General features: G+C 52.4%; 8 protein-coding genes across 8 annotated transcripts; 6 read left to right on the top strand and 2 right to left on the bottom strand.

The window, feature by feature from the left end:
- Positions 1-989: 989 nt before the first annotated feature.
- On the top strand, positions 990-2,228 carry QC763_609120 (uncharacterized protein; the record flags this gene model as incomplete). Its single annotated transcript, XM_062914735.1, has 1 exon — positions 990-2,228. One exon carries the CDS (start codon positions 990-992, stop codon positions 2,226-2,228), a length of 1,239 nt encoding a protein of 412 aa, XP_062763487.1.
- Positions 2,229-2,498: 270 nt separating this feature from the next.
- Positions 2,499-6,531, bottom strand: QC763_609110 (uncharacterized protein). Its single transcript, XM_062914734.1, has 4 exons — positions 4,968-6,531; positions 4,830-4,907; positions 3,978-4,774; positions 2,499-3,924 (listed from the first exon to the last, which is right to left on the bottom strand). Exons 1-4 carry the CDS (start codon positions 5,635-5,637, stop codon positions 2,680-2,682), a joined length of 2,790 nt encoding a protein of 929 aa, XP_062763486.1. The 5' UTR covers positions 5,638-6,531; the 3' UTR covers positions 2,499-2,679.
- A 3,507-nt stretch (positions 6,532-10,038) lies between these two features.
- QC763_609100 (uncharacterized protein) lies at positions 10,039-12,858 on the top strand (the record flags this gene model as incomplete). Its single annotated transcript, XM_062914733.1, has 1 exon — positions 10,039-12,858. One exon carries the CDS (start codon positions 10,039-10,041, stop codon positions 12,856-12,858), a length of 2,820 nt encoding a protein of 939 aa, XP_062763485.1.
- A 473-nt stretch (positions 12,859-13,331) lies between these two features.
- On the top strand, positions 13,332-13,967 carry QC763_609090 (uncharacterized protein; the record flags this gene model as incomplete). Its single annotated transcript, XM_062914732.1, has 1 exon — positions 13,332-13,967. One exon carries the CDS (start codon positions 13,332-13,334, stop codon positions 13,965-13,967), a length of 636 nt encoding a protein of 211 aa, XP_062763484.1.
- QC763_609080 (uncharacterized protein) lies at positions 13,474-16,219 on the bottom strand. Its single transcript, XM_062914731.1, has 2 exons — positions 14,327-16,219; positions 13,474-14,274 (listed from the first exon to the last, which is right to left on the bottom strand). The coding sequence occupies exons 1-2, from the start codon at positions 14,688-14,690 to the stop codon at positions 14,063-14,065; spliced, it is 576 nt and encodes a 191-aa protein (XP_062763483.1). The 5' UTR covers positions 14,691-16,219; the 3' UTR covers positions 13,474-14,062.
- DAP1 (Dihydrodipicolinate synthase) lies at positions 15,345-16,344 on the top strand. Its single transcript, XM_062914730.1, has 2 exons — positions 15,345-15,652; positions 15,732-16,344. Exons 1-2 carry the CDS (start codon positions 15,591-15,593, stop codon positions 16,195-16,197), a joined length of 528 nt encoding a protein of 175 aa, XP_062763482.1. The 5' UTR covers positions 15,345-15,590; the 3' UTR covers positions 16,198-16,344.
- Positions 16,345-21,125: 4,781 nt separating this feature from the next.
- QC763_609060 (uncharacterized protein) lies at positions 21,126-22,388 on the top strand (the record flags this gene model as incomplete). Its single annotated transcript, XM_062914729.1, has 5 exons — positions 21,126-21,233; positions 21,291-21,582; positions 21,638-21,731; positions 21,777-22,068; positions 22,126-22,388. The coding sequence occupies exons 1-5, from the start codon at positions 21,200-21,202 to the stop codon at positions 22,386-22,388; spliced, it is 975 nt and encodes a 324-aa protein (XP_062763481.1). The 5' UTR covers positions 21,126-21,199.
- Positions 22,389-22,645: 257 nt separating this feature from the next.
- On the top strand, positions 22,646-24,661 carry QC763_609050 (uncharacterized protein; the record flags this gene model as incomplete). Its single annotated transcript, XM_062914728.1, has 1 exon — positions 22,646-24,661. One exon carries the CDS (start codon positions 22,646-22,648, stop codon positions 24,659-24,661), a length of 2,016 nt encoding a protein of 671 aa, XP_062763480.1.
- Positions 24,662-24,918: the final 257 nt, after the last annotated feature.

The raw sequence follows: 24,918 nt of genomic DNA, 5'->3' as shown, positions 1-24,918 counted from the left end.
GGGTTTTGCCTCTTTGGAGAGGCACCTGATCACCCGACTTAGTCTGATCAGGAGAGACCCCAAGTCTGGGGCAAAAGGTAACCAACCGGCTTGTCAAACAAAGGAAAAGGGGCAAAAAGCAACCCCGACAGAGAGGGCTGGGAGGGCAAGAAGGGCTGTGGTATGCAGGAAAATGCAGCAATTCAGCTGCAGCCTCCCCAGAATGGACGGGATGCCCGCCCTCTCCAGTCAAGGACCCTGGAACCAGACGACGTCAGGGCTCTGGCCAGGTACGATCCCCAACACGGCATAGCGTCAAGCTGTTGGTTGCACATCACATACATAGGTAACCCTGATGTCGATGATACAGAATACAAATCAATGTTTATCTTCTTGATTGTGCTGTCGCGGTGGAAATGCCAAATGCTATGGAATTTCTCCATATTCTGGCACACCGTTGATGCCCGAAACCGGCGTTTGGTGGAGGGGCACCAGCCACTGTTTGCAGGAGGATGCTCTGGGCAATTAGCGTAGTCCCTACTGAACTCCACGAAACACGGCTGCTTCCGGCTGTGAATGGTCTTGTCGCTTGTCTTGGTTAAGAAAAGCTACTACGGGGACCGGTAGCCGGTCGCATGTAACGGGCACCAGCCTTAAAGCTGCGGAGAGGCTCAACCTTCACACCAGCCAGGAAGAAGAGTACGACTCGTCGGTCGAGTTTCACCTCTTGACAGATGTTTGCTTAAGAGCTTTAGAGTCAGGAAAGTGGCACGTGACAGAGGGGATGCCGGAACTGATAAGATAGCATCGCCTTGGCATTACTGCGCACAGAGTGGGAACATTGTCTCTTTTCTGATTGGACATGAAATCTGGACCTCAGCTGGCTGGTGTGGGGTTGAACCGTCATCAGCTCACATCAAGCAAGTCAACACCAAGGAGTCCAAGCTTGAGCTCGTCACCCATGATCACCTAGATACAATCACCCTTCCCGACAGTCAACCAGCCACAAAATGTCCAAAGCAAAGGGGTGGCAGGCCGTCTCCAAGACAATATCTAGCTTGGTGCCCCCAATCCATCAACCGCTGCCCCTCAGCAAACGCGATTCCCAGCGCCTCCTCGATGCCCTCAAAACCTCCTTTCGCAGCGAGTTGGACAGGCAGCATGGCCCTTCACCTAACCCCCTATCCAGCCCGAAAGCATCAACAACCCTGACTTCCGCTTCTGCTTCCTCAGCTGAGAAGCCCGACGTTCCCCACCGACCTACCGATGTTCATCTGCACTCCATCCTCAACAACCCTTTGCTCAACCAAGCGTCATCACCACGTCGAACATCGGGGATAGGCTCGCCATACGACCATGACAAGGAGGTCTTTCAACAAGCTGTGGCAAAGGGCCTCATGACAATTCCACGAGCCCACGGATTCCTCCTCAAAATCTTCAAGACAGCCGAGAAGAACACATTAAGCCAATCACCACTCTATGTACCATTACAAGGCACCGGCGCCGGTCTTCTCGTCCTCCAATGGCTCAAGGCTTCCGGACAACACAACACTTATTCCTGGCTCAGCAACCAAAAGTTCAGCGTCCTGTTGCTACGCTTCATGATTGCCGAGGGTCTTGACGACATGGTGTGGATCTGGCTGGAGAGAGTGATGAAGCAAGCATCATCTGTCAACACCATGCACTCGAGGATATGCTCCGACCTTCTTATCAAGCACTTTATTGCTGCTCACACCTGTACCGAAGGACTCCGAGACGCCTATTCTTCCGTCATCCAGGTAGAGTCTATGCTCAAGAAGAACGAGCTCCCATTGAACCAACTGGGTGATGCTTGGAGTTTGGTAGCATGGAACAGCACCGTTGCTTCATGGAAGCATGCCAAGGCACCCGTCAGTCTCTTTGAGCCCTTCGTGGCCATGAGCATCGAGCTGGAACGTCGCTTGCACGAGAGGGCTCATCTTGACTTGTACCACCCAACAGATCCGTCCGCAGAGCTGGCGCTGCAGTACTTCCGCGACGACGACTCTTTTGTCAAGCGGTTACTCTCGCAGTGGGATCCAGCAGCTGCGCCAAAGATGCCACCTTATGTACAAAGGGTTATGGCTTTGGGCATCGATGCTGCCAACCATCTCATGAGTGCTGACCGGGTCAGGGAAGCAAATACTATCTTGGACTGCATCAGTGGTATCCAGAATAGAATCCAAGAGATTGTTGGCGGTGGCAGTGGGGAAGTGAAGCCGGCGGTTTAAAGGGCTCGGTGGGATGGTGAGAGGAGTGATTTGAGCTGTTGATGACGAATTATACCAGCGCTGAAAATGCGCACAAGTCCAGATGGACATGCATAATAAGGGAAACATGGGATCTGTGCATAGGAGTTTAACTAGGACCACAACTGCCCTTGCCGAAACGAGGCATACGGCCACAGAATATGGGACAAAGCGGCGCACGGAAATATATATCGGTTTAATGTACACACATTTTGGTAACAACACAGCATCTGAAAAATCCAGTGTCTTTGAAGGCTCTGCATTCACATCAAGAAGAGTCTAGTCGTATATATTTCTCGTTGCCTCGTCATCATCATTTCTCTTCCCGTGTACATAAATGACCGCTTCCCATCCGATCCAGAAAAAAAGGGGGTATCCAAACTTCGCCAACAAGAAAGTAGTAAAGACAGAAACCCAGTCATTTTTACCCAACTCAAGCGCTCGTAACCTCGCCCTCCAACCCATTCACCACCCTCAACGCCCTCCTCGGCTTCATCACCACGCTGAAAAAGCTCGGCTCCTGCCCCTCGAGCAACCGCTCCGTCGAACTAGCGCTTTCCCCGCTCGTACTCCCCCTTCGTTCAACTTTTTTGCCCATCCCAACCTCCTCGTCCGGAATATGATCACCAGGTGACGCCCCCGAAGGTCCAGAAGCAGTAGTATTGACCGCAGTCTGGCTACTCCCTTGACCACCCTCCTGATCTCTCCACCACTGCCCCGGCCGCTGTGGCACCCCAAGATCGTGGTGGGCGCCGTCGTCGTCGTCAAACATTGTTCTTGGCTCCACCCCCCCTGCGCCGGACGACGTCGCAAAAAGTGAGTCCGTCGTGGAGGTAGACATCCGATTGGAGGGGTAGTACCGCTCTTTTTCCGTGACGACCGTTCCGTGGTTGCTGCCGCTCTTGTTGGACTTTTTGCTTCCTTTTCTCCCGCCGCCGAAGAAGGCCGCCAGGCCGGAAAAGGTGCCGGTTGAGGCCCCTGCCGGACCGGAGTAGCGGTTTGCGACGGCGAGGTGGGAGCGGTAGGCTTTTACCTGGCGGCGGTACAGCCAGACGCAGTAGCCTAGGTAGAGGGCTGCTAGCCCGGCCAGGGCGGCGATGACGCCTGCTGCGATGAGGCCTCCTTTTCGGGATTCGGCATTGTTATTGTTGCTGTTGTTGCTGTCGGGAGATTGGGGGTCGGAGCCGGGGGGAACGGTGGAGGTTGCGTCGGGGCCCCAGGCGGTTACGGTTGCTGTGCTACCTGGGAGTGTCCAGATGGGGGGTTTGCCGGTGGCGAAGGGGCCGGCGGTGGGTTTACCGACTAGGGGTTGGGAGACTGTTGCGCCGCCGGAGGGGGAGCCGCCGATTACTTCTGCTACGGGGTCGGGGACGGTGTACCCGTAGGAGGCGCCTAAAACGGAGTTCTCGGGGGAGATGTCCGGGGGGTGATCGAGGGAGTTGAAGCGGGAAGACCAGGTGAGGGAGGAGGCGTTGAAGACCCAGATGCCAGGGGATTCGCATGGGGTGGAGGCGCCGGTGTAGCCTCCCAGAACAATGATTTGGCCGTCGCGGAGGTTGCAGGTGTGGCCGGCGCGGGCTTTGGGCGCGGTGGAGGAGGAGGAGAACGAGGGGGCTTTGATCCAGGTGAAGGCGGGGATGGAGAGGATGTACATGTCGTTGTACTGGGTTTGTGTTTCCTGCAAGATGTCAGTGTTTGCCTCTTCGGGTTGCAGAAAAAGGGAAGCCTCACCTCAAGATCTTGACCACCATACACATAGATCTGAAAGCTACTCGCATCCGGCGCGCTCGCCACGACCGCACAAAGATTCACCCTCACCCTCGGCGCCTCCCCAGTCGTCTCCTGATGATACCACTCCGACGTCTCGATGTCAAAAACATCCAGCGTCCTCAAATCATCAATCAGGTCCCCTCCCACTCTCCCTCCCGCCAAACCAATCAATATCCCCCTCTCTCCCCAGCCTGGCACAAACACCAGCGCCGCATCTCCCCGTTCCGAGAAGGCATCCTGCACCTGCAACCCTCCCTCGGTAATATTCCTAAACGCACCCTCACTCCCCGCCCCATCAATCCTCAACCCGTCATTCACATATCCCGGGTGGGTAAACTCCAACAAACTCTTCAGGTACAGCCTCGGCACATGTATCGACCATCCAGGTGTGGTGTGGCTGTCTAGATGTCCACCAAAATACCAACTCAACCCCAACTCAGGCACAGAGATACCAGCTCCTTCGGCGGCGCGCTCAAGGGGGATGTCAGCGTCGGTGGAATAATTCCCCGCGGTTGTCTTTGGGTTTTTGAACTCGTCCCAGGACTGGGACTTGATTGAGTAGCGCCAGATGGAAAGCGGAGGGACGTCTGCGACCGGTTTGTCCGAGAATTGCCCGCCGTAGAGGTAGAGGTTGTTGTAGTCGTTCCAGAGGTAGCCTAGGGATACTGCGGGGGGACCGGAGGGCTGGGGGAGGCCGCGGAGGGAGGGAGAGGTGATGTCCCAGCTGCGGGTCAGGTCGAGGACGAGGAGGTTGTTATCTGCAGAGAGGTAAGCAAGGAACAGGTAAAGGTGCGATAAGTGACAGGTGCTTACTCCAATTGTCATATGTCTGGTCGGGCGTATTCGATGCCTGGCCGCCGTAGATGTACAAAGTCCCGTTCAGCTGGGCGGCTTGTTTCAAAAGTCAGTGTTGTCAAGTTGTGACACAAAGTAGGCAGCCGGTCAACTCACTCTGATGAGCCCATCGCTTGCACGCTTTGGTTGGGCTGTCAGCCCTCGTCTCGAGTATCGGCCCGGGCTTCATATCTCGATAGTAGATCACGCCGGCGTCGGCACCAGCAAGCGGCGCAACCTCCTCAGCACCCTTGTAATAACTAAACGCAGGAATTACCACAGCAATAAGCAGTGCAATCGTGGAAAGTCGCGTGAAGCTAGAAACGCTGGGAGGCGGCGCACTTGATGCTGTCCTCACTCTCGGCCGTCGACCAGGCGTCAACCTCGAGTACCACGGCTTCTGTGATGGTGATGTTGGTGACTCGGCTTCGTCTCGCTCGTCTCGTGGTTGCCGCTGTTCAGTATCGTCCTTCCCATCGTCACTCGTATTTCCCTGCGCGGTGTCTGGTCGATGTGTGCTTGTTGGTGAGGCGAGTCCCGTGATTTCTCCAAACTCGTGCTCGCTGAAATAGGGACCGCTGGGCTCCTCCGTGTCCAAGCCAACCTCCCTAAACACCGACTTGCGATCTTTTCGAATCTTTCCGGTCATGGAGAAGAATAACGGCGGCGTTCCTGAGCCTTCGCGAATTCGATCATTGGTGCATCTGTGGTGGAACTTGGGCCTGGCGGGGCGGGTTGAGGATATTTCAGGGTCCGAAGAGCTCTTCGGTAGTTGGCCGACGGCCATGGTGACAGCAGCCGTCCTGCAGTGTCGTGTTGCGTCTTCCTGCGTCCTGCTGCAAAGCCACTGATGACGATCGCCGCCGACCTCTGGCCCAAAACGATAGGGAAGGGTGCCAGTGTTGCCACTTTGACCTAGCAGGTTTGGAGGGTAGGAAAGGCCACCAGCCACACGCAAGCAATGAGGTCACAGCACGGGAAGCCGAATGTGTGCTATTCCTGGAAGTGTTCTTCCAGTGATATAATGGGGCGAGAAAATGGTGAGCAAGAGGGAAGCATAGCGGCTCACAACTCGAGTCTGTGGAGGGTGCATGGGGAAGACGAGAGGGTGGGCTTTACTTTAATGTGCCCAAAAATACGAATAAGAATCAGGAAATGCAAAATAACAACCCCTCTTACGCTTTCATTGTTTTCCATTCCTTTTGCCCATGTTTCTCGGCACTCTACACTAGAGGCGTGGAGGCGTCCAAAACGGCCTGGAGGTGTGAAGATCCAGGACACGGTGCAAGGTCAAGCTTGGTGGTCAGCAAACGCGGTTTGTGCAACAGGGCTCCAGCAGGTTGACAGCTGTTGGAGTGGAAAGCAACGCTCCAGAGGCAACGACATCATCGGCCGCGGGCAGCAGCAAATGGGAATTCGTCAAGAACCGCTTTCCATGGTCCAAATCTCGATCCTAGCAACAACATGTCGAGTGTGGCCGTGCCTTGGCCCGGTTGCCGGCAGTTCCCTTGCCGGCAGGAAACACACAGTCGTATTGGTGAACGTGCCTCGATGACCTCATCCACTTTCATGCTGCTCTCTGCCTTGGCAGCCATGCCATTCAACACCATCCTCCGAACCAGCAATGCGTAAATTAAAACATTTCAGGGGGTCGGGTGTCAACTTGTGCCTGCAGCAAGGCCGCAAGGGTTCATGGCAATATTGGAGAGAGAATAATTCCCATTCAGAAGGGGTGTGTTATTGGAGAGGGTGGGGCCATTTCTGCATCAGCTTGTGGCTCGTCCCATGTGTGGCTTGAGTGTGGCTGTGCAGCCCCTGAACCCCTATTCCATCTCAACCACCTTTAACATGAACATCCGGCCCAGTATGATGAGAGCTGACTTTATGACACAGACTTCTCTGAAACATTTATATTGTACTACGTATCAAACTACCAGCCTGTGTAACCTGTCATCATGAAGCTGGAAAATGGCGAGTAGCTGAGCCAGGTCGAAGTTGTGCAGAGCAAGTTCACCAGCTATTCTTTCCCTCTGAGCCGGTTATAGAGGGCTCTTTTACCCTGGAGGGCTTCGATGTGGAGCCACTGATTGGTTGAGGCAGGAACTACTGGCACGCCCCGCCTCTAAGTAGCCCTTTCCTCGGTGAGCCGGGAGTAGTGAGTTCAGGCCTGGGCCGTTTGGGTATTTTCGCGCCCAATTGAGTCTCCTCGAGGATCTCCATGAAGCTACATCCTTTCCCATTATCATTGCAGCGATCAACAAAGGAAGAGTTTTGAGTCTATCAAACCTACCCACCTCGTCATCTCGCGCCTTTGGTCTATCAGATATCAGTTCAACATGTGCGTGGTAGATAGGTTCGATTATAGAGGCACAATCCAGGACCCTGATTCTCGCCACTCCGCTCAGCCAGTCACAGTCCACAACTGTGAAACAGAAACCTGTTCCTTTGAGGTTATTGCACAGCCATGCGGCTTCCATTCATGTCGGTTCCGCTCAAGTTACACGGTTGTCATTCCGCTCCCGTGTTCTTACCATCTCGACAAATACATCAATCAAGTGTAGCAGGCCTGGAACGACGTCCTTGAAAACACGATGGTCAACGACCTGAAGAAAGATTGAACTACCAAGCTACGAACTTCTGGTCAAAGACGCCATCATGAGCTACTAGGATCGACGATTTGGGAGATTTTTGGGCCATACCAACAGCATCTATCATCACAGGACAACTTACCCTAGTCTTTATCGTGAAGGGGCACCTGGCTACGATTATACAACCCAAGCCCCTTATGCCCCACCTGATACCAGCCAGTGGGTTTCATTTTGCAGAGATATGAAAAGAGCAGGACAGCTCTTCGCCGACAGCAGCCGAGGTGTTCAACTATGGAAGTGGAAGGACGGGTAACCCCAAGAGGTGCAATGCCTATTTTTGTTTGAGGACGTTACCCAAGACACAGAGATATAGCTTCCACACTCCAGCCACGTTGAGCTCCTGGGAGAAAGTGTCACCAACGACTTCGGGCTATGGTGTCAATATGGGAACTAGAATGGTTGATTTTCGTTCTGTTTTCGACTAAATCGCGCTGAAGCGAACTGAATCTTGCGGGTGGTGCTGTTGGTTTTGGCATTTTCCTTGTGTCATGGTTAAGCTTAACATTATTTTGTATCCTGGAGACAGAAATGCACCAGAGTTCAGGGTTTAGCATCACCGTTAATTGAGCCTGTATTGCCTTTTTCAATAGTCTTGCTTCCCAAATTATGCCTCGATGAGGGAACTAAGCAACATTGGGTTTATAACGAGCTCCCAGATAGGCGGATGCATGGGACCCACGGAAGTTGAGCCACTCACATAGGATGAAAGGAGGCAGAGGTCTGCCAGTTTCAACTGATCTCGCAAGGACATGTCAAAACTTTAACGTATCATGAAGTACTGAAATGGCCTGGCATCATTTCACGCGGTAGCACATCGCATCTATCCATGTTTCGAAGTCAAGAAACTAACGACAAAAACTGCAGAACGAGAATACCTACACACTCCTACACATAAGGCCCTCTTGGCCATTGCAGACAACTATTACCCATTCAGCAACCATACTCTATTCTAATCATTTCTGACCACAAAACCTCCAGTTTTCTACCAAGCGCGAAACATCTATCTTCGATTTCGTTATGTGCCGCGCAGTCGAATACCTGTCTATCGGTACAATACAGCGGTTTACCACCTGCAAAGACTACAAACGTAAGCACATGAAAGTCGTATCCCCTTGCACAAAGAGCTCAAGACCGTGTAACGGCGCCCCTGAATCGCTGCAACAACCAAAGTCACCACCTCCCTGCTGCCGACACATCAATCTATGGTTCCTAATGTATGCTGTACAAGACGACTGGGGAAAAGCTATCGATTGCACAATGGCCAGCCCAGGAGTTGCCAAAATAAACTCGCGCGCTCTCGACGACCACGTCAAGCAATCAATCCTCTCGTACTGGGATAGAAGATGGAATCGATTCAACGACGAATACGGTGACATTTTCAAACTTTTGCAAACGCAGCTCAAAGGGAATAGCTGACAGGAAGGTGGACTGGGAGAGATATCTGGCTCATCGGGAGTCTATGCCTCAGCCATTCGACGACTTCTGCTACGATATTGGGGCAGCAACGATTTGGTTCCCACGCTCTGACAAGGGCACTGGGGTTCTGATGTGGGCTGGTCGTGGCATGCAGCCGGAAATGGTACAGAAGCTGTTTTGGTTTGAGGATTATTACCGGAGAAGCCTTCGTCGGCAGTCGAGACGCCAGTCAATGTGCCCTGTTCCACATGGGCCCGCCTCAACAAGAACGAACTTGTCGAATTCAAGAAGAACAAGATCATAAGAGCTATCGGTATTTTGGCGACTGAAGGCTTCGGAAAGAATGGGAATAGGAGGTGATCTTGGTGATGCTAGCGAGGCAACACGTAGCTAGTCATTGTTATACAACTATCTTACCTAGGTATCTATGTAGATAAATAGGTGTAAGCTTTGAGAAGCAATTACTCAAGTTAATTCTTATAAACCTGGAAGGGACTTGGAATAGTCCGAGCACAGTGACCATTGGGCTTAATAGGGCTCAGGCACAAGACTTGCGATATCACCTTTGTGAAACTGCTTCTCAGGTTTCTGACTGTTTGTTGCGCAGACTTCCGGGTAGTTCAGCTTGGACATTCTTACCTACGTGATTCTTTAAGCCACCGGCGTGTAGCTTATAGCTTGGCTTTGAGATGTCAATTTTGACGGTGTTTACACCACGTGATATCCTGCCGCTTTAACGTCTGGCTGTGGCTGCCCAGCTCATGTGTAAGTAGCTATAATGTTGGCTTGATCTTTCCAGCCTGCTCTTGAACCTAACCTATCAGGCATTTGTGCAACTTCAATTCATCTGCCAGCGCACATTCTCATGCAGGCTATCAAGCACACAGCCAATATTGCATGGCATGGCCCAAGAATGCCTAACGGCATCGCTAAGACTGCATTCTGCGCTCACCGGTCGTTCTCCTCCATTTCTCTTTTTGCCTCTGCCCCCCTCTCTTTCTCCCATTATCGCCCGATTGCTCCTTTCCCCCTCCCTTCCCCCCCCTGACCTGAACTCCCCGATACCAGCAAAAAGAGCTCACCTCTTACATTCAACACACGCTATCTGCCCATAAGCTTCCACCATGTCGAATTCAAACAACATGGAGTTAGTCGCGAAGGCGATGGATCTTTCCACTCGCACTATTGATCTCCTCGCTGTACTTGGCAGACTGACCGAAGGAACAGGAACCGTGGCATTGATTGCCCGTGAGCTGGGCCGTTGGCTAGGGAGAGAGGGTGTTGAGGAAGATGAACTTCGTTTCTTTCTTGCCAAAACCCAGGCGCTGGCGATGCCCAACCGCGATGAGAGGGTTCTGAGATTCTTCAGTGCGGTTACTACGACCCGTCGGCAGTCGACGGTAGTGCCCTTTGGTGTGCAGCCGTTCGGATCCATGGGAAAATACCTCGCCAGCGATCCTTTGCAGCAGTGGATCTCGTCCACCATCTGCTGCCTATTCCGGTACCACGACCAACGCTATATCAAGTCTTTCCTCTCTTTCTTTCTGATCCTCAGCGCACAAAAGGCCGGTGAGGTGCCGCCTAGGCAATACAAGATCAACTCGATGCCGGAGAAGCTCCGATTAGACCCCGTCGTCAGTAAGGTGGTCGAATCCACGTGGCTTCACGTTGGTAACGCAGGGCTGCTCGGCAACGATAATGAATGCCCACGTCTCCCCGACGAATTTGACTGGGCTTGTACCGAGGGCCATGACCTCGACGAGTATCAGCTTGCTATCCTTCTTTCCAAGATCTCCCGGTTGTCTTCACGGGAAATTATCATTCAGAGCAAGCATATCTTGACCAACCTTGTTTTATGGTTGTCGTGGCACTATGCAGGACGCCTCCGTGTTGTTGTCAGTGGCAGGATCGTCTATGATCGTGTACTGGGTCCGGAGGAGGGAACTGTGGAATGTCGTGTGGCCGTGTTTTGCGCGGAGGAACCAAAAAAGTGCTCGTTCTTCGAGAGAGATCGAGACGAGAAGGACCCTCGCGACCACAGCATCCGCGTGTTTGAGAGCATCGCAGGCAGCCTACATCTATTATTCAAAAACGACTATTCCAGCTTTGCATCCCCCCGCGGAGGAGTCTTTGTTCGCCAACCTCTTTACGAGTGGCCGCATCGTTACCCGAAACAAGAGAAAAAAATCAAGAACGTTACCTGGGTCGCCGCGCGAGAACTTTTGACATGGTTTTTGGGGCTGCCGGTCGTGAAAGACCACATTCCTCGCTTTAGATGCCCTTCATTCAGCCTTGAGCTATTCAGCGCCACAAAGAACAACTCTCACGCCCTGAAAGTCGGAGATTTGCTCGGCCGGAGTCCTTCGCTTCTTAACATGTGCAGCGACCAGCCGAAACAGCATTCTGTTGTCTTCTCAGCAAAAGATGTCGAAGAGAATGACTCGACTGACCCTCAAAAGTTGTGGGGTTCATCGGATCAGAAGACTGAGGATCTGATCAACGATATTCTCGTGTTTTTTCCCATCCTACGAGACCTGGTTGACGATCTTGCGAAGCTGTGTGAATGCCCATATTGTTGCGCGGAAAGGTCATTCAAACGGCCTAGTGATGAAAGCAAACATCTTCGTTACGACGAGAACTGCTTGGCATACATGGCCGTTAGTGAGGTCATGTTCTACTTTTCCCATGGCATCGCGGATGCGTTTGGGGCACCTGATGCCTGCGGAGCCACATCACTGGGAGATAATCTCCGGGGGGACCTCGGCGGCTGGGAAATTTTGAGGAATGCCATCACCCGAAGGGGGTCTGACACTCTTACCAATACGTCGCGAGGTACCATCCAGTGGTCTACTATGTTTGACACAGCGCTGCGTGTCTTTCTTGGCGTTAGCTCCCAGGACCTCCTCCGGGGGCAGGAGAAGAACTCCCGTGGCCCATGGTTTGTTGCCGATACACCGAGCATCGTTGCTGTTCAGTATGGCTCTCTTGCCGTCATCGCTCCGTGGCTGGATATCTCCGAGCCCCTGAGTTGTAGGCGGTCTTTCCGGTTCGAGGTCGTGCAGGGCCAGCTTGCGCTGGACAGCGGGGAGGTTGACGGCCAGCATGTTTTCAGGAGGATGGCGGGTGACATGTGTGTTTTTGAAGCACCGAGGACTGAAGACGTGTCCGAATTTAACTCGCGGCTGCCGCCCGAGGTGTATGAAGCAGGAGCTGCGTTGTCCTTAGCGGCGGACAAATCTGAGGAGAAATGGGATTGGATTCTTGTGCCGGTGAACGAGGTCAAAAAAATGCTTCTGTTGAGGGTCGCGTCTGAGGAACACTCGCGAATGATTGACCCTAGCAATACACTCCGACAGTTGTATCGCTCGGTCGAGATTCCTGCTTGCGCTCATCCACCCGCCGGCAAAGCGCTGGTGCCTCGGGGGACTTCCGTCGAGGTACATGGCTTCGGGGAACTACTCGGACGCTGGGGAGAGCCGAATTACGACACAGACACGGACAACATCAGCGATGAGGGTGAAACGGTGGATTCCTGCTCGGACGAAGACTCCGATTTTGTTTCAGATGCTGAGAACTCGGACATGGACATGAGTGGTGATCGGCTCGAGCCTTCTTCAATATCACCGCCCCGGAAGCGATTGAAGCTGGAGTCGCCATTTCTCATCCGTACGTCTCACGTTTTGGATTCCGCTTTCAAATTCAATGCGGCAATGGCACTGTCGTCCGGCATCCCTCTTGTTGCTTCAGGACAAAGCTGTTTGGAATGTGGTATAGAACACGCCAAGTCAATCCGGGAGGCAGAACGAGCTCGCCCCAGCTTTAGTGGAGAGGACGAGCAATACTTTATCGTGAATAGGGTCAAGAGTCCTGCTAAAACAACTCCGTTGGCCTTACGCGGTCGTCCAGCGGTACAGGCAATTGAAAGCGCCGAGGGTCTTGCATAGACAGTGAACCATCATATTCGCAGCGATATAGGCTAGACAGGCTTAATCGACAGAAGGTACCTAGGTAGGTAGCGGCCCAGACGAATAGTTGTGGCTATAAGAAAGACTAGAGCATGAAAATAAAGCTTGACCTGCACTATCAAGGATTGAACATCATCTCTCTCGGTGGCTGTTTGGATTGATGTCGTCGTATCGCCTGGCGTTCACAGATGGACAAGACATTCAAACCAGCCTCATATCAGGGCTGAGGCTCTGACCTATCAGCGTGCCTCATCCCTCACCCTAGTGACTCATCACCGATCTTCATCTTCAGCCTTCGACTCTCAGCTTGTCGAACAAATCCAATTTTGAAGTCTTTTAGAGGTCTTCATAAACACCCCTCTCCCCAACCCGATCCGTCAAACCTCCCAAATTCCTCTCTCTCACCAATCACCACCATCTCGCCAACCCATGCAAACATCCCACCAAGCACAATGTCCACCCCCACCCCCTACAAACAAATCCGCGCCCTCCACACCCCTCGAACAATAACTCTCTACCAAGCCTACAACCACCCCATCGCCTCCGCCGCCGTCTCTGCTCAATCCCTCACCGCCTCCCCCCTCTTCAAAACAACCCGCATGACCTGGATCAAGCCCTCCTGGGCCTGGATGCTCTACCGCTCTGGTTACTCGTTTAAAGACGCCAACCAATCCCGCATTCTGGCGCTCACAATGTCACACGAGGATTTCCTTTGGCTGCTTTCCCAGGGTGTGGTTTCCCACCGGAGCCCAGAGGAGAAGGGTGATCAAGGGGGGAAGAAGCTGGGGGGTGTGAGGATACAGTGGGATCCGGAGAGGGATGTCAAGATGGAGAGGTTGGGGTACAGGAGTATCCAGATTGGGATTCCGGGCGGGGAGGTTTGTGAGAGATGGGTCGGGATGGTGAAGAAGATTGAGGATGTTACTGACAAGGCGAGAGAGTTGAAAAGAGTGATTGATGAGAGACCGGAGGTAACGGTGGGGGTGTTGAAGGAGATGGGGTTGGTGCCGGAGGAGAAGGTGTTTGAGATTGAGGATGAGGAGGTGAGGAAACGGCTGGGGATGGATTGGCCGGTTGAGCCTGAGTAAGGAGGGAAAATGGGGTATAATCATTGTATTAAAGTCATAAATCGTGAATGGTATAATATACTCTCAGCCCATGCTGACTGATCAGAGAACAAAATTTACTTGAAGAGCTTGCCGGCCAGGCCGCCGAGACCAGCGGTGACCTTATTCTCTTCCTCCTTCTTGGCGGCAATGGGGAAGTCCTTGCCGGTGGCCTTCTCGTAGCCGTCACGGATGGTGTCGGCGATGAACTTGTCCTTGGCCTGCTCGGCGGCGGACTCGTTGGTCTGAGGACCGGCCTTGAAGACGTGCTCCTGGACGAGGTCGATAGCTATATTCTGAGTTAGCACTTGGTTGGTAAAAAGAAAAATGGTGATAAGTACCCTTGTCAAGAGCATCCTCCTTCTTCTCGGACTCGGGACCGCCGCCTACAACGCCGTGGAGCTTGTTGAGGAGGGCATCGGCACCGGATTGTGGCTGCTGGGGCTGTTGCTGGGTGGTCTGAGTGGATTGGGTGGCACTGGAGACGAGTGAGCCGAGCAGACCAGAGGCACCGTTGGTCTGGGTCTGTTGTGGCTGCTGCTGGGTGTTGGTGGTAACAGGCTGGGTAGACTGAGTGGCAGCAGAGACAATGGAGCCGAGGAGGCCACCGCTGGTCTGAGTTTGCTGAGGTTGCTGCTGCTCTAGCTGCTGGGCAGACTTCTGGGGCTTGAGGGCCTCGCTGGCGACCTTGCTGAGGAAGTCCATTGTGTCTGGTGTGGAAAGGGGTTGGTTTGTTTGGTTGAGAAGTGTGCAGGATGGTGTGGTTGCCAAAGTAAACAGAGCTGGAAACAGTTCGATCCAGGACCCTTATGTACGTCTGGTCTCTCCCAACGTTGAGGGATAAATGTCCCACTGCAAATGAAGGTGGGGATGCATCTCTTCAGCTGGAGCTGTCAAGATTCATGACTGCGGGGGCCAATGGACGAGGGATGGCTGGCTTGGCGAGAGAGACAGGTCCTTGGGATGAGGCAGTGCTCTGCATGTCTCTCATGGTTGGCCAGAAGGAGCCTGGTTCGATGCGGCTAGGGCGCGGGTATGGGATGGCCTCATGGGGATACCGGGTGGCTTCAGTGGGTATTTCAGGCATACATGGGTTTTGGTAGTCTTGGTGATAATGGTGCTCCCGTGAATCTGTTGGGATGGATGGCGTGAGAGAAAGAAGAAGTCTACGAGTGCGGCCTCCGGCTGATCCCTAGATGCCGTGGTCGGCAGCTGATGGTCCAGTGATCTCCAGACAAGCTCAGGCACCAAGACCATCTGCAAGCAAACCCGATCTTTTGCTTGACCATCTGGACCCTTGGCTTCTTGGACCCTGCATCAATGCATCCCACCTGGAGGATGCGGGGCGGCACCCTTAAATCAGATCTCATCCATGTGGCCCGTGCACCCGGCTGCCCGCCGGGACTTGAATTGCGCGATCGGTGCGAGGCGGCTCCACTTCTTCCCCAACTCCAACGACAGCCCCGGTGGAGCTTCGAGAGCCGTCCCGGAAGCCGAACAACCCGCCGCCACAGCCCGCAACTCCAGCTTTTAGCTTCTAGCATCAAAGCTTGCTTTGTATAGCTTTTTTCTTTGGCGTAAAGATTACGGACAACACCAGTCACAATGGACTACGTTCAACAGAGAGTGGCCCAAGAGGCAGCCAAGGCAGAGGGCGCTTCGCCCAGGTACGCATTCACCCCCCCCCCCCACCATCCCCCCGCCATCCTATGTCTTGGAGAAGCTAGCTAACAGCCATTGCAACAGCTCCTCCTTCTTCACCCCCCTCAACATCATCGTCCTTCTCTTTGTTCTCTACGCGACCTACAGCTTCCTTAGGCCAACCCCTCCCCCCGCTCTCCCCAAGGAGGAACCAGCAGTCGTCTTCAAGACATTCACCCCACGAACACTTCTACCGTACAATGGCGAGAACAACATGCCCGTCTATCTCGCTGTGAAGGGCCGTGTTTTCGACGTGACTCGCGGACGGAACTTTTATGGTCCTGGCGGCCCCTATGCCAACTTTGCTGGCCGCGATGCCTCCCGTGGGTTGGCCAAGGGTAGCTTTGACGAGGATATGCTGACCAAGGATCTGGATGGGCCGCTGGATACACTTGCCGATCTGAATCAGGAGGAACTGGAGGCTATGGCTGGGTGGGAAGAGAGATTTTTGGAGAAGTACCTGGTTGTTGGAAAGCTAGTTGCTGTTGGGGAAGAGGAGAAGGAGGAGTAGGTGCGGGAAAGGAGTAGGGTACGAAAGTTGTAAGAAAGCATGGTCTGGTGCGGTTGATGTTTTCTTAGGTATAAACCCTTGATCTATTTCGGAATGGTGTCCATTCTGGTAGGATTCTAAATGCAACTTGTCTTCTTGGGAGCACTGGTTGTGACTTGATTGCGGTTCATATGTTATATCGAGGACCCACTAGCTCGTGGAGGCAGAACTGTTGAGTTGGAACTCTAGAAAGTATAAAGAAACAAAGTTTGCAATGACTCAAGCCACGCACCTTTCCAACTCAGCAACCACCTGTCGCTCGAACGCTACATAGAGCGGAACCTCCTCCGCTTCACCATCACCTTCCATACCTGATAGCTTCCTTGTCCTTCTGTTGAAACTGTTGTGAAGACAATGCCTAGTTGCTTGCCAGTATATCTCGCCGATCTGGTTGCGCAACATGTCACAGTTGACACCTTTCGCCTTCTGCCGAAAGTCGTCGTCAGACTTACAGCGGTCTCTCAATGCCGGTAGAGACATCCACAGCCCCAATTGCAGCAACACGAGACCACATGCGTAGATGTCATATTCGGGCTGGAATCTCGGCCTGCATGAGGAGGGCTCGGCCGAGTTATTTCGGAAGAAGTCTGGATGACTTGAGAGACGGACCAGCTCCTGAGTGAGGGCATAACCCTGCCTTGGTATTGACATGCTGTGCGAAGACTCGGACTGATGGTCGGGTCGTGAGAGACAGAACCCAGAGAGGTATAATCGTGGTGCCCGTTGTGTATGGTGTTATCTCTGCGGTATCGCCTTCCATTTCCGTAGAGATGCTGCCAGATCCGCGTTCGAAGAAAAGCAGGTTGTCGACCCGCAGCGATTTGTGAAGCTAGCCGACAGACTGAAGGCGATACACAGTCGTCGTGAACTCCTTCGCCATGGAGAATCTTTGGCCGATAGGTATAGGCTTCAACCCGAGAAAGTCCAAAAGCGATCGTTCCTCAAGGGGTAGTTCAGGAGCCCCAGGTACCAACAGAACCATACCGATTCGTAAGTTCTTCCGGTCCAAGACTATGCATATCGAGCGCAGTGTTATTAGCCTAGTGTGTGGAGTGTTTGCTTGGTCCAGCAATCGCACTAGTTTCTCTTTTCGAGAAAATTGATCCACAGTGATGAGAGAGTTACTGCTGTATGTAGTAAATCCACTCGACCATAACTGACTGTTCTCCCACACTTGAAAATGACCGAGAACACCCTAGTTCTAGAGGAGGCACGGAATCCTCGGGATCCAGCACGGGGGTTGAAGGCATGAAGCCTGTCTCTTGTGCCATCTGTGTGGAAGGCTTGCTGAACATGTTTTCGGAATGTGACGTGTTTGGCAGTTCTTCCTCCCTTTTTATCTCCTCTCTGATTGTTGCTAAAGCCTGAATCTCGGATCCCGAAGTAAAGCCTTTTAGATTGTTTCGTAGCTCGGAATCCACTAATCGACGATCGATATAGCACTTGTCCCCGGATGAAAGAAGCGTGTAAAGAACGTTGTTAAGTTCAGTGGGTTGCTTCGAGAGATATTCGAATGTTTTCTTGCCGATTAACTCCCATTTGACAGAGATGCGGATACTGCATGATTTGGTCGACGTAATACTGGACGAAGAGGGATCAGCAGATCCAATTGAAGAAGAGGGGGGTGAGCCTTGTCTTGCTCATTTCGCCCATAGGAACGCCAGTATTGAACGCTTGCTGAAGAATAAAGTGCTAGATTTGGGTGGCAGGTTTGCACAAGCGTCTTCAAGTTTCTGTCGTGCCTGCTTGAATTCCTTCTCCATGTTTCTTAGCTCGTCGATAATCATGGCTGCGATACGCTCGCTGTCAAACCTCAGCACACTCTCTTCCTCCATGTTCACGCATCAGCCGCAGGCCTCCTCTGGATAGAACAATTGGCACTGCCAGTTAACGATGTGTAATAGTACGTCGACTTATGCCTCGTCTGATATTGTTACGGCTCCCTTTTAACGCGCGGTTCAGAGAGGTGCCAACTATCCTACATTGACTTGCTTCGCAGTGTCACCTATTTTGTCAGCCAACTGTGGAATATTGACGCCAGTGGTCCCAAATAGTCGAAATACCCCTGGCTTTCAGCTGTGCACTTGATGCCCGCGGTTAGAGTGCGCCTCCCCTCAGAGGAGTCGATAAAAGAAGCGCCGAAACCCAGGGCCGTCTTGGCTTGGCTTCTCATTCACTACCTACTCAAAAACCACCGTCGACGTGGTAATGTCCTAGACAGTCAAACCAGTCCGTCACCTCATCATTATGCGAGCCAATCTACGATCTTCCGAAAATGATGAGGAGGAAGATACCGAGGTCTTGGGCACCTTCAAGACCATGACCATACAGTGGGAAAACATGACGCGCCTCCAAAACCAACCCGGCAACAGCTCGTCGGAAATGCGAGGCATCACGCCAGACTTCCTGGACCTGCTATCTCTAATATGCGCCGTTTGTCAAAGTTATGAGGGCGGTCTCCTCCCTATGCAGAAGTTCCATCAAACCTGGGAATTTCAGGAAAATGCGGGAAACAACTGTATTGTCACCAGTCGTTCTATCTCATCACCAATTCCTTCAACCACCAACCACGCCAAAACTGAGCTGTCTGAGCAGAGAGTGGCTGTTAAGAGGACGAAAAAGACACTCTATAAGGAGGGGCCTGAGACCGGTCTGATTTCCCCCTCCGGTCTTTCATTAGCCAGCTTCACATTCGATCGCATCCACCTTTGCGGACCCACTCAAACATAGTCGACCTGAAAGTAATTGCATGGGACTTCGAGGACGATGATGAAGATAGGCCAACGCCACTTCTCGTCGAGGAGTTTGCCACAGGCAGATCTCTGGAAACATTTCGGGACATCGAGAACCTGATTAGCATGCCGTTCAAAGCCAAGGTCAGCCTTTGCAGGGATGTTGCTGAAGGTATTGCTGCCCTTCACGTTTGCGGAATTGTCCACGGCGATATCAAACCAGGAAATATCTTGCTCCTTCCAAGTGAACCACAGAATGGTCTTTTTACAGCAAAACTCGCCGACTTTGGGTACTCTGTCTTTCACTTTCAAGAACAGCCTGTGCTCCCCGCTTGGACGCGAGACTGGTCAGCCCCTGAAGCTGACCCAGATGCCTCCTTCAGCCAACAGATCAAGAACTTTGAAGACATCAAGGCGACCGAAGTTTATTCATATGGCCTTGTAGCAGTTTCTGTTATTCTAGGCAGCTCACTGTAACGAGGCAGGTTTGAAGAGTTTCAAGACCCAGCCGCCATCTCGAATATGAAGCAGAACGACTGCCTTCTCACCCGTGCGCTTCAAGTAGTCATAACGGAAGACCGAACTCAACCGGACTCGGACCTCGACTTGAGTCTTACCAGGAACCTTTTAGGACTTGGTCTCGTGAATGATCGTACTCTCCGCAACATAAATGGCTGTGTAGCCATATTAGAGGATTACGAGAGGTCGTTGGATGCAGGCTAAGAGTCAACATCAGCCAAACACCACTCCGTCAGAAGGCGCAGCAGCCAAATCATCTCGATCCCGGACTCTTGAACTCTAACGACATTGAACTCGGGCTACAGACAACACCCATGGCCCAAAACCAGGAACTGAGCACCGTTGGGTGGAAAAATCTTCGCCACTGTCTCAATCGGAGCTCCATTGGCTTCTTCTGGGTTTGATTGCCAACGGCAGATATGAACGGCTGTCGCTCTGGGACCTGGCCGAGTTTGTGACTCGGCCAACATCAGCCAATGCAGACATCGACTTGATGTACCATATTAGGTTGGCAGTCCGATATGGAAACATTGGGGCACTAAAGAGACTTCTCAGGCTTTATCAGGTTCAACAATATCCAGTTTGGCCAGCTTGGAAAAGCAGCATCGTGTCGCCACTCGACCTCGCACTCTTCATCGATGCTAACAAACATTTTGCCATGTTCCCAATACCACGCTCTACATCACTGCATTTCAAAACTGCAAATGAAAACTCGGTACAGCAGGTTGTCGAGCTTCTACGAGCGTATGGGCTTGAACCCCGTCCCCACATTGGCGGATTCTGGGAATTCTACCCTCGGACTCTCAAGGCCGATGGTTTTTTATGTTCCTTCACACCATTGTCCATATTGGGGTGATAACGGCTATGCTCGTTCCTCTTGTCTGTTCAAAGCTCGTGACCGTACCAGAGATGACAGTCTTTTCCTGGTCAGCTACCTTTTGGACATGTTCGTCATCGGCCCATTCTTCATTAACTTGTTTTTATCAAACGTGGTGAGCTCTTCGTTATTGGGGTGTTTTGATTCGAGAGCATTTGGTCGCGGGTACCGGAGGTCTGGCTGGTCGTCGATGGCTATCGTTGGTGTTTAGGGCATGGTCATTTACGGCTTTGGATTCTTTTATTTTATATGGACACCAGGGGGGACAAGGTCTTCATGATAATCATGGGACTCTTCTATGAGTCATGGCTACCTTTCATAGAAAATTTTGCAGTCTTAGGCTTGGTTGGAGTCTACCGAGTACCGAGAAACAGGAGGGCAAAGGCGAGAAATGCGGCCGCTAGACTGACAGAGCAACCTCCTGTCAAGCCCTTGGTCGGAAACTGAGAGTTAGAGGGCAAACTTACACAAGCATTAGTGAGCAAAGAAGACACAAGTACCTCTTCACCTCAACCAACGCTCTCGCTCTTCCCGGTGCCTTCCAAATCAGCCGTATACCAAGTGTCCTGGCCATGGAATCGGCGTGCCACTTTGGGCGTTTTTATCTACAAGTCTAACTGGACATTCAAACAATAGATGGCCCCCCCTTGCTCTAAACCTTCGGCCGAAAGAGAACACTGCTTGTCGGAGGTCCATTTCTGAGGTGCAGTCACCAGTTCCCAGCTTTCGGCCGAGCCACTCAAATCAACCGAAGCCGAATATCTCTATAAAAGCACACATTACCGTCTACTTTACTTGAAGCAATGGACCTAGGTTTGTTCTTTCAAAAGCCGCCATGGTCAAAATCGCTATTGCAGGTGCAACCGGCAGTACGTTCTTCGTCTATCCCATCCACCATCTACTGCAGGCTAATCATCAACCAACAGACGTCGCCCAAGAGGTGACCGAAGCCCTCGTCGCCACTGGAAAGCACAAGCTCCTCCTCTTGACAAGAACTGACACAGCGGAGCTTTCTTCCAACAACGCCTTTCCCAACATCACATGGATCACAACGGACTATGACGGCTTGGATGGATTGTCGGAAACTCTCCAAGGAGTTGACACTGTCCTATGCTTCATCGTCACCCACTCAGACCCGGGGAACACTGCTCAAAAGAATCTTATCAATGCCTCGGTCCGTGCCGGAGTTAAACGTTTTGCGCCCAGCGAGTGGGCAACGTGAGCTTTCACCCTCTTCGAACAGAGTCGTCGGGTATTTACAACCTAGTTGCAGGTCCAGCTTCGAGCATCTCCCGTGGTATGCCGGCAAGGCAGAGATCCGAGAGTATCTCGCCGAGCTAAACAAAGACAAGAAGGCAAGTCACTCAGTGCTACACACCTCAGACAGCTGTTGATGATAATCTGGCATCTAGGTGCTCGAGTACACCTTCTTCCAACCAGGGCAGTTCACAGACTACCTCTGCTACCCCTACAAGTCCTCCAAGCACATTCACCCGTTCCAAACCCAGATCGACTTTCACGCCCGCCGAGCTATCATTTTGGAGGACAGTGAGGACGCGCGAATCACCTGGACTACAGCCAAGGACCTTGCAAATGTCGTCGCCAAGGCTGTTGAGCACGAGGGCGAGTGGCCTGTTGTTGGCGGTATCAGAGGAGACGAAGTAACCATTGGTGAGATTATCGCGCTTGGTGAGAAGATTCGGGGTACGTCCTCCTCATATGGTTGTCTTCTATGACTAATTGGTGCTAATGATGGAACAGGGGGTCCCTTCATCGTCGAGAAGCTCAAAGCAGAAGACATCAAAGCCGGGATTGTCAAGAGCTCTTGGTTGCCTGTGGTTGACCACCCCTCTCTTTCTCCAGCAGCAGTTGAGGCTATGGCAAAGGGCTTCCTTTCTGGAATGCTTCTGGGTATCTCTGCTGGAGTGCTGAAAGTCTCGAATGAGTGGAATCGGTTGCTTCCAGATTACGAGTTCACTAGGGCCGAGGAGTTTTTGACTGAGGTCTGGGAAAGCAAGCCGTAGCTCACCCAAGTATTGCTCTTAGACATGTGGACGGTGTGGTTATGCTCGGTTACAACTTCGGTGCTTGCGCCGAGCTTCGGCCGAAATGGGAGAGCTCGGGCGAATGATATTCAGGGTCGGCTTTCCCCTACGCTCAACACCACAACAACGCAATCCACTAGATCTATTCAGTCGAAGTCTGTAACATATACTTCTCCCTTCATAATCCCTTTACATCAAGCTGGTTGGCTTGCAAATTCTGTATTTGAGCGTTCGACATGATCAACAGAATCTCCGAACCATCGTATATCAGCGACCTCGAGCCCCCTAGAAAAAAGCTCAGAGTTCGAAAAGGCACAAAGAGCTGCTGGGAGTGCAAGCGCAGGAAGGTACGATGCATATTTTCGGTAGAAACAAACTCTGTTTGCGATGCATGTGAACGACGACGGTCAACATGCCTCAGCCAGGAGTTTCCTGATGTTGTTACACAGCACATCAATGGCGACACTGAGGGCCGTCTCGGTCGAGTCGAGTCTCTGGTCAAGAACCTGGCCAGAAAGATCGACTCCCTAAATAGTGCTCAGAGGGATACCGAGGACAGAACACCGGACCTTCAACAGCCACCACTTCCCAGCAATCCGGAGTCTGAAGACAATCAGCAGACAGCAGAGCTCAGAAGAACCGCAACTGAACTTCTGGAGGCATGGCCTGACAAGAGTGTCTTGGATCAGATATCAGAGCTTCCTCTCCAAACCTCGCTCATGGAGCTCCTGTTCAAAGTCGGTGGCATCTTGTCACCTAACCCCTCAGCGTCGAGCAAGCCGTGGTTGGTGGATACAATGCAAAAGCCGCCTCCTGGAGCACACCCGGTTCTAATAGCTCGCAGGGCTTTACTTCTGGGTCTGCTTCTCCAAGATGTACCAGCATCCTGTGTCGAACCGTTGGAAAACCGCGCCACTGGATACCGCGATGTAATGTCTCGAGCGGTGGAGAGGGCCATCAGCATGGTGGCAAGTAACGATCAGCTCACTGACTCAATAGAGGGCATCGAGTGCATCATGATGGAAAGCATGTACCACGACAGAGCTGGAAACCTACGAAGATCATGGAGTGCAACTCGCCGGGCTATGACGATGGCACAGTTGATGGGACTTCACCGCGGCAAACAAGCGAAAACATGCCTCAACACATTGTCATCCAACACAGAGGCCAATATCGATCCTGAGTACCTCTGGTCCCGAATAGTGCAATCCGACCGCTACCTCTCGCTCATGCTTGGACTTCCACAGGGCTCATCTGACAACTCTTTCGCAACACCAAAAGTGTTGGAGAAATGCACCCCAGCCGAGCAATTGCGGAGGCTTCACTGCGTTGCCGCCGGATACATCCTACAGAGAAACGACATCAACGATATCTCCGCAACGCAGGAGATTGACGACCTGCTCCAAAAAGCATCAGCTTTTATGCCACCTCGGTGGTGGCTTACCCCTGACTTTGCGCCTCGCACTGCCGAGGACGATCTTGAGGCTCCGGACAAGACGCTTCATCTCATGAGCCAGGCAGTTCACTATCACCTCCTGGCACAGCTTCATCTTCCCTATTTGCTTAGACCCGCCTCCGACCTGAGCTGTAACTACAGCAAGATTACTGCCGTTACCGCAAGCCGAGAAGTCATCACGCGCTTCTTGACTTTTCGGAAAGGTAATCCAGTCAGCTCGTATTGCCATGGAATCGATTTTCTGGCTTTCATTGCCAGCACGGCAATGTGTATTGCCCACTTGGATTCACATAGACAAAAAGTTCAGCGAGTGCTGGGTTTTGATGCCTTGGACTTCCTAGCACATCAACGACAGGGTGATCGCGGTATGTTGGAGGCGACACTGGAAGCCATGGAGCGCATGTCTGTGGATGGTGAAGACGCTATAGCGAAGAGAATAGCGACTTTGTTGCGGCATCTACTCTTCATCGAGTCAGAAGCCGCTGCTGGAGAAATATGCAGCTATGGCTCGCAATCAGAACAGCAAGCTGAAGAGGCTGAAGAGCTGGGGTGTGGTGGAACGACAAGCGATGGTGACAACATCCTAAGAATTCATATTCCCTACTTGGGAGGGATAGTGATTCGACGAGGTTCCGACATGCCTGAAGGACTAGCATGTGCGTTTGGAGAAGACGGCCAACCCTTTGAACTAGGTTCCGTTGAGAGCTGGGGCTTGCAAGGCGTGGATACCGCATTCTTTGACAATCTTCTTCGAGGAGCGGGTGAGTCTGAATCTGCTGTGTTTGAACAGCCATAGTGCTTCGACAAGATTCAGGAAGGCTCTTGTGATCGGTGCAGAGTTTAGGGAGGCCGGGCAATATGGCAGCTGCTTCTGAATAAGCTTCAACTATCTCGCGGCAATGCCTCAACTGACCTTTTCGACCCAAAGGCGGTCAGTAAGCCAGCCCAATCACACAGTAGACGCAAACCAATGGCTAGTCAGTTGGATAGCGCACATCGACCATCGAATGACAGCCCCAGCGTGGACAACTCTCGGGCCAGCAGTGTTGACCA

Source organism: Podospora pseudopauciseta, chromosome 6 (genome assembly GCF_035222475.1).
Source record: "Podospora pseudopauciseta strain CBS 411.78 chromosome 6, whole genome shotgun sequence".
Lineage (NCBI taxonomy): Eukaryota > Fungi > Ascomycota > Sordariomycetes > Sordariales > Podosporaceae > Podospora > Podospora pseudopauciseta.
This window is presented reverse-complemented; position numbering and strand designations above follow the sequence as displayed.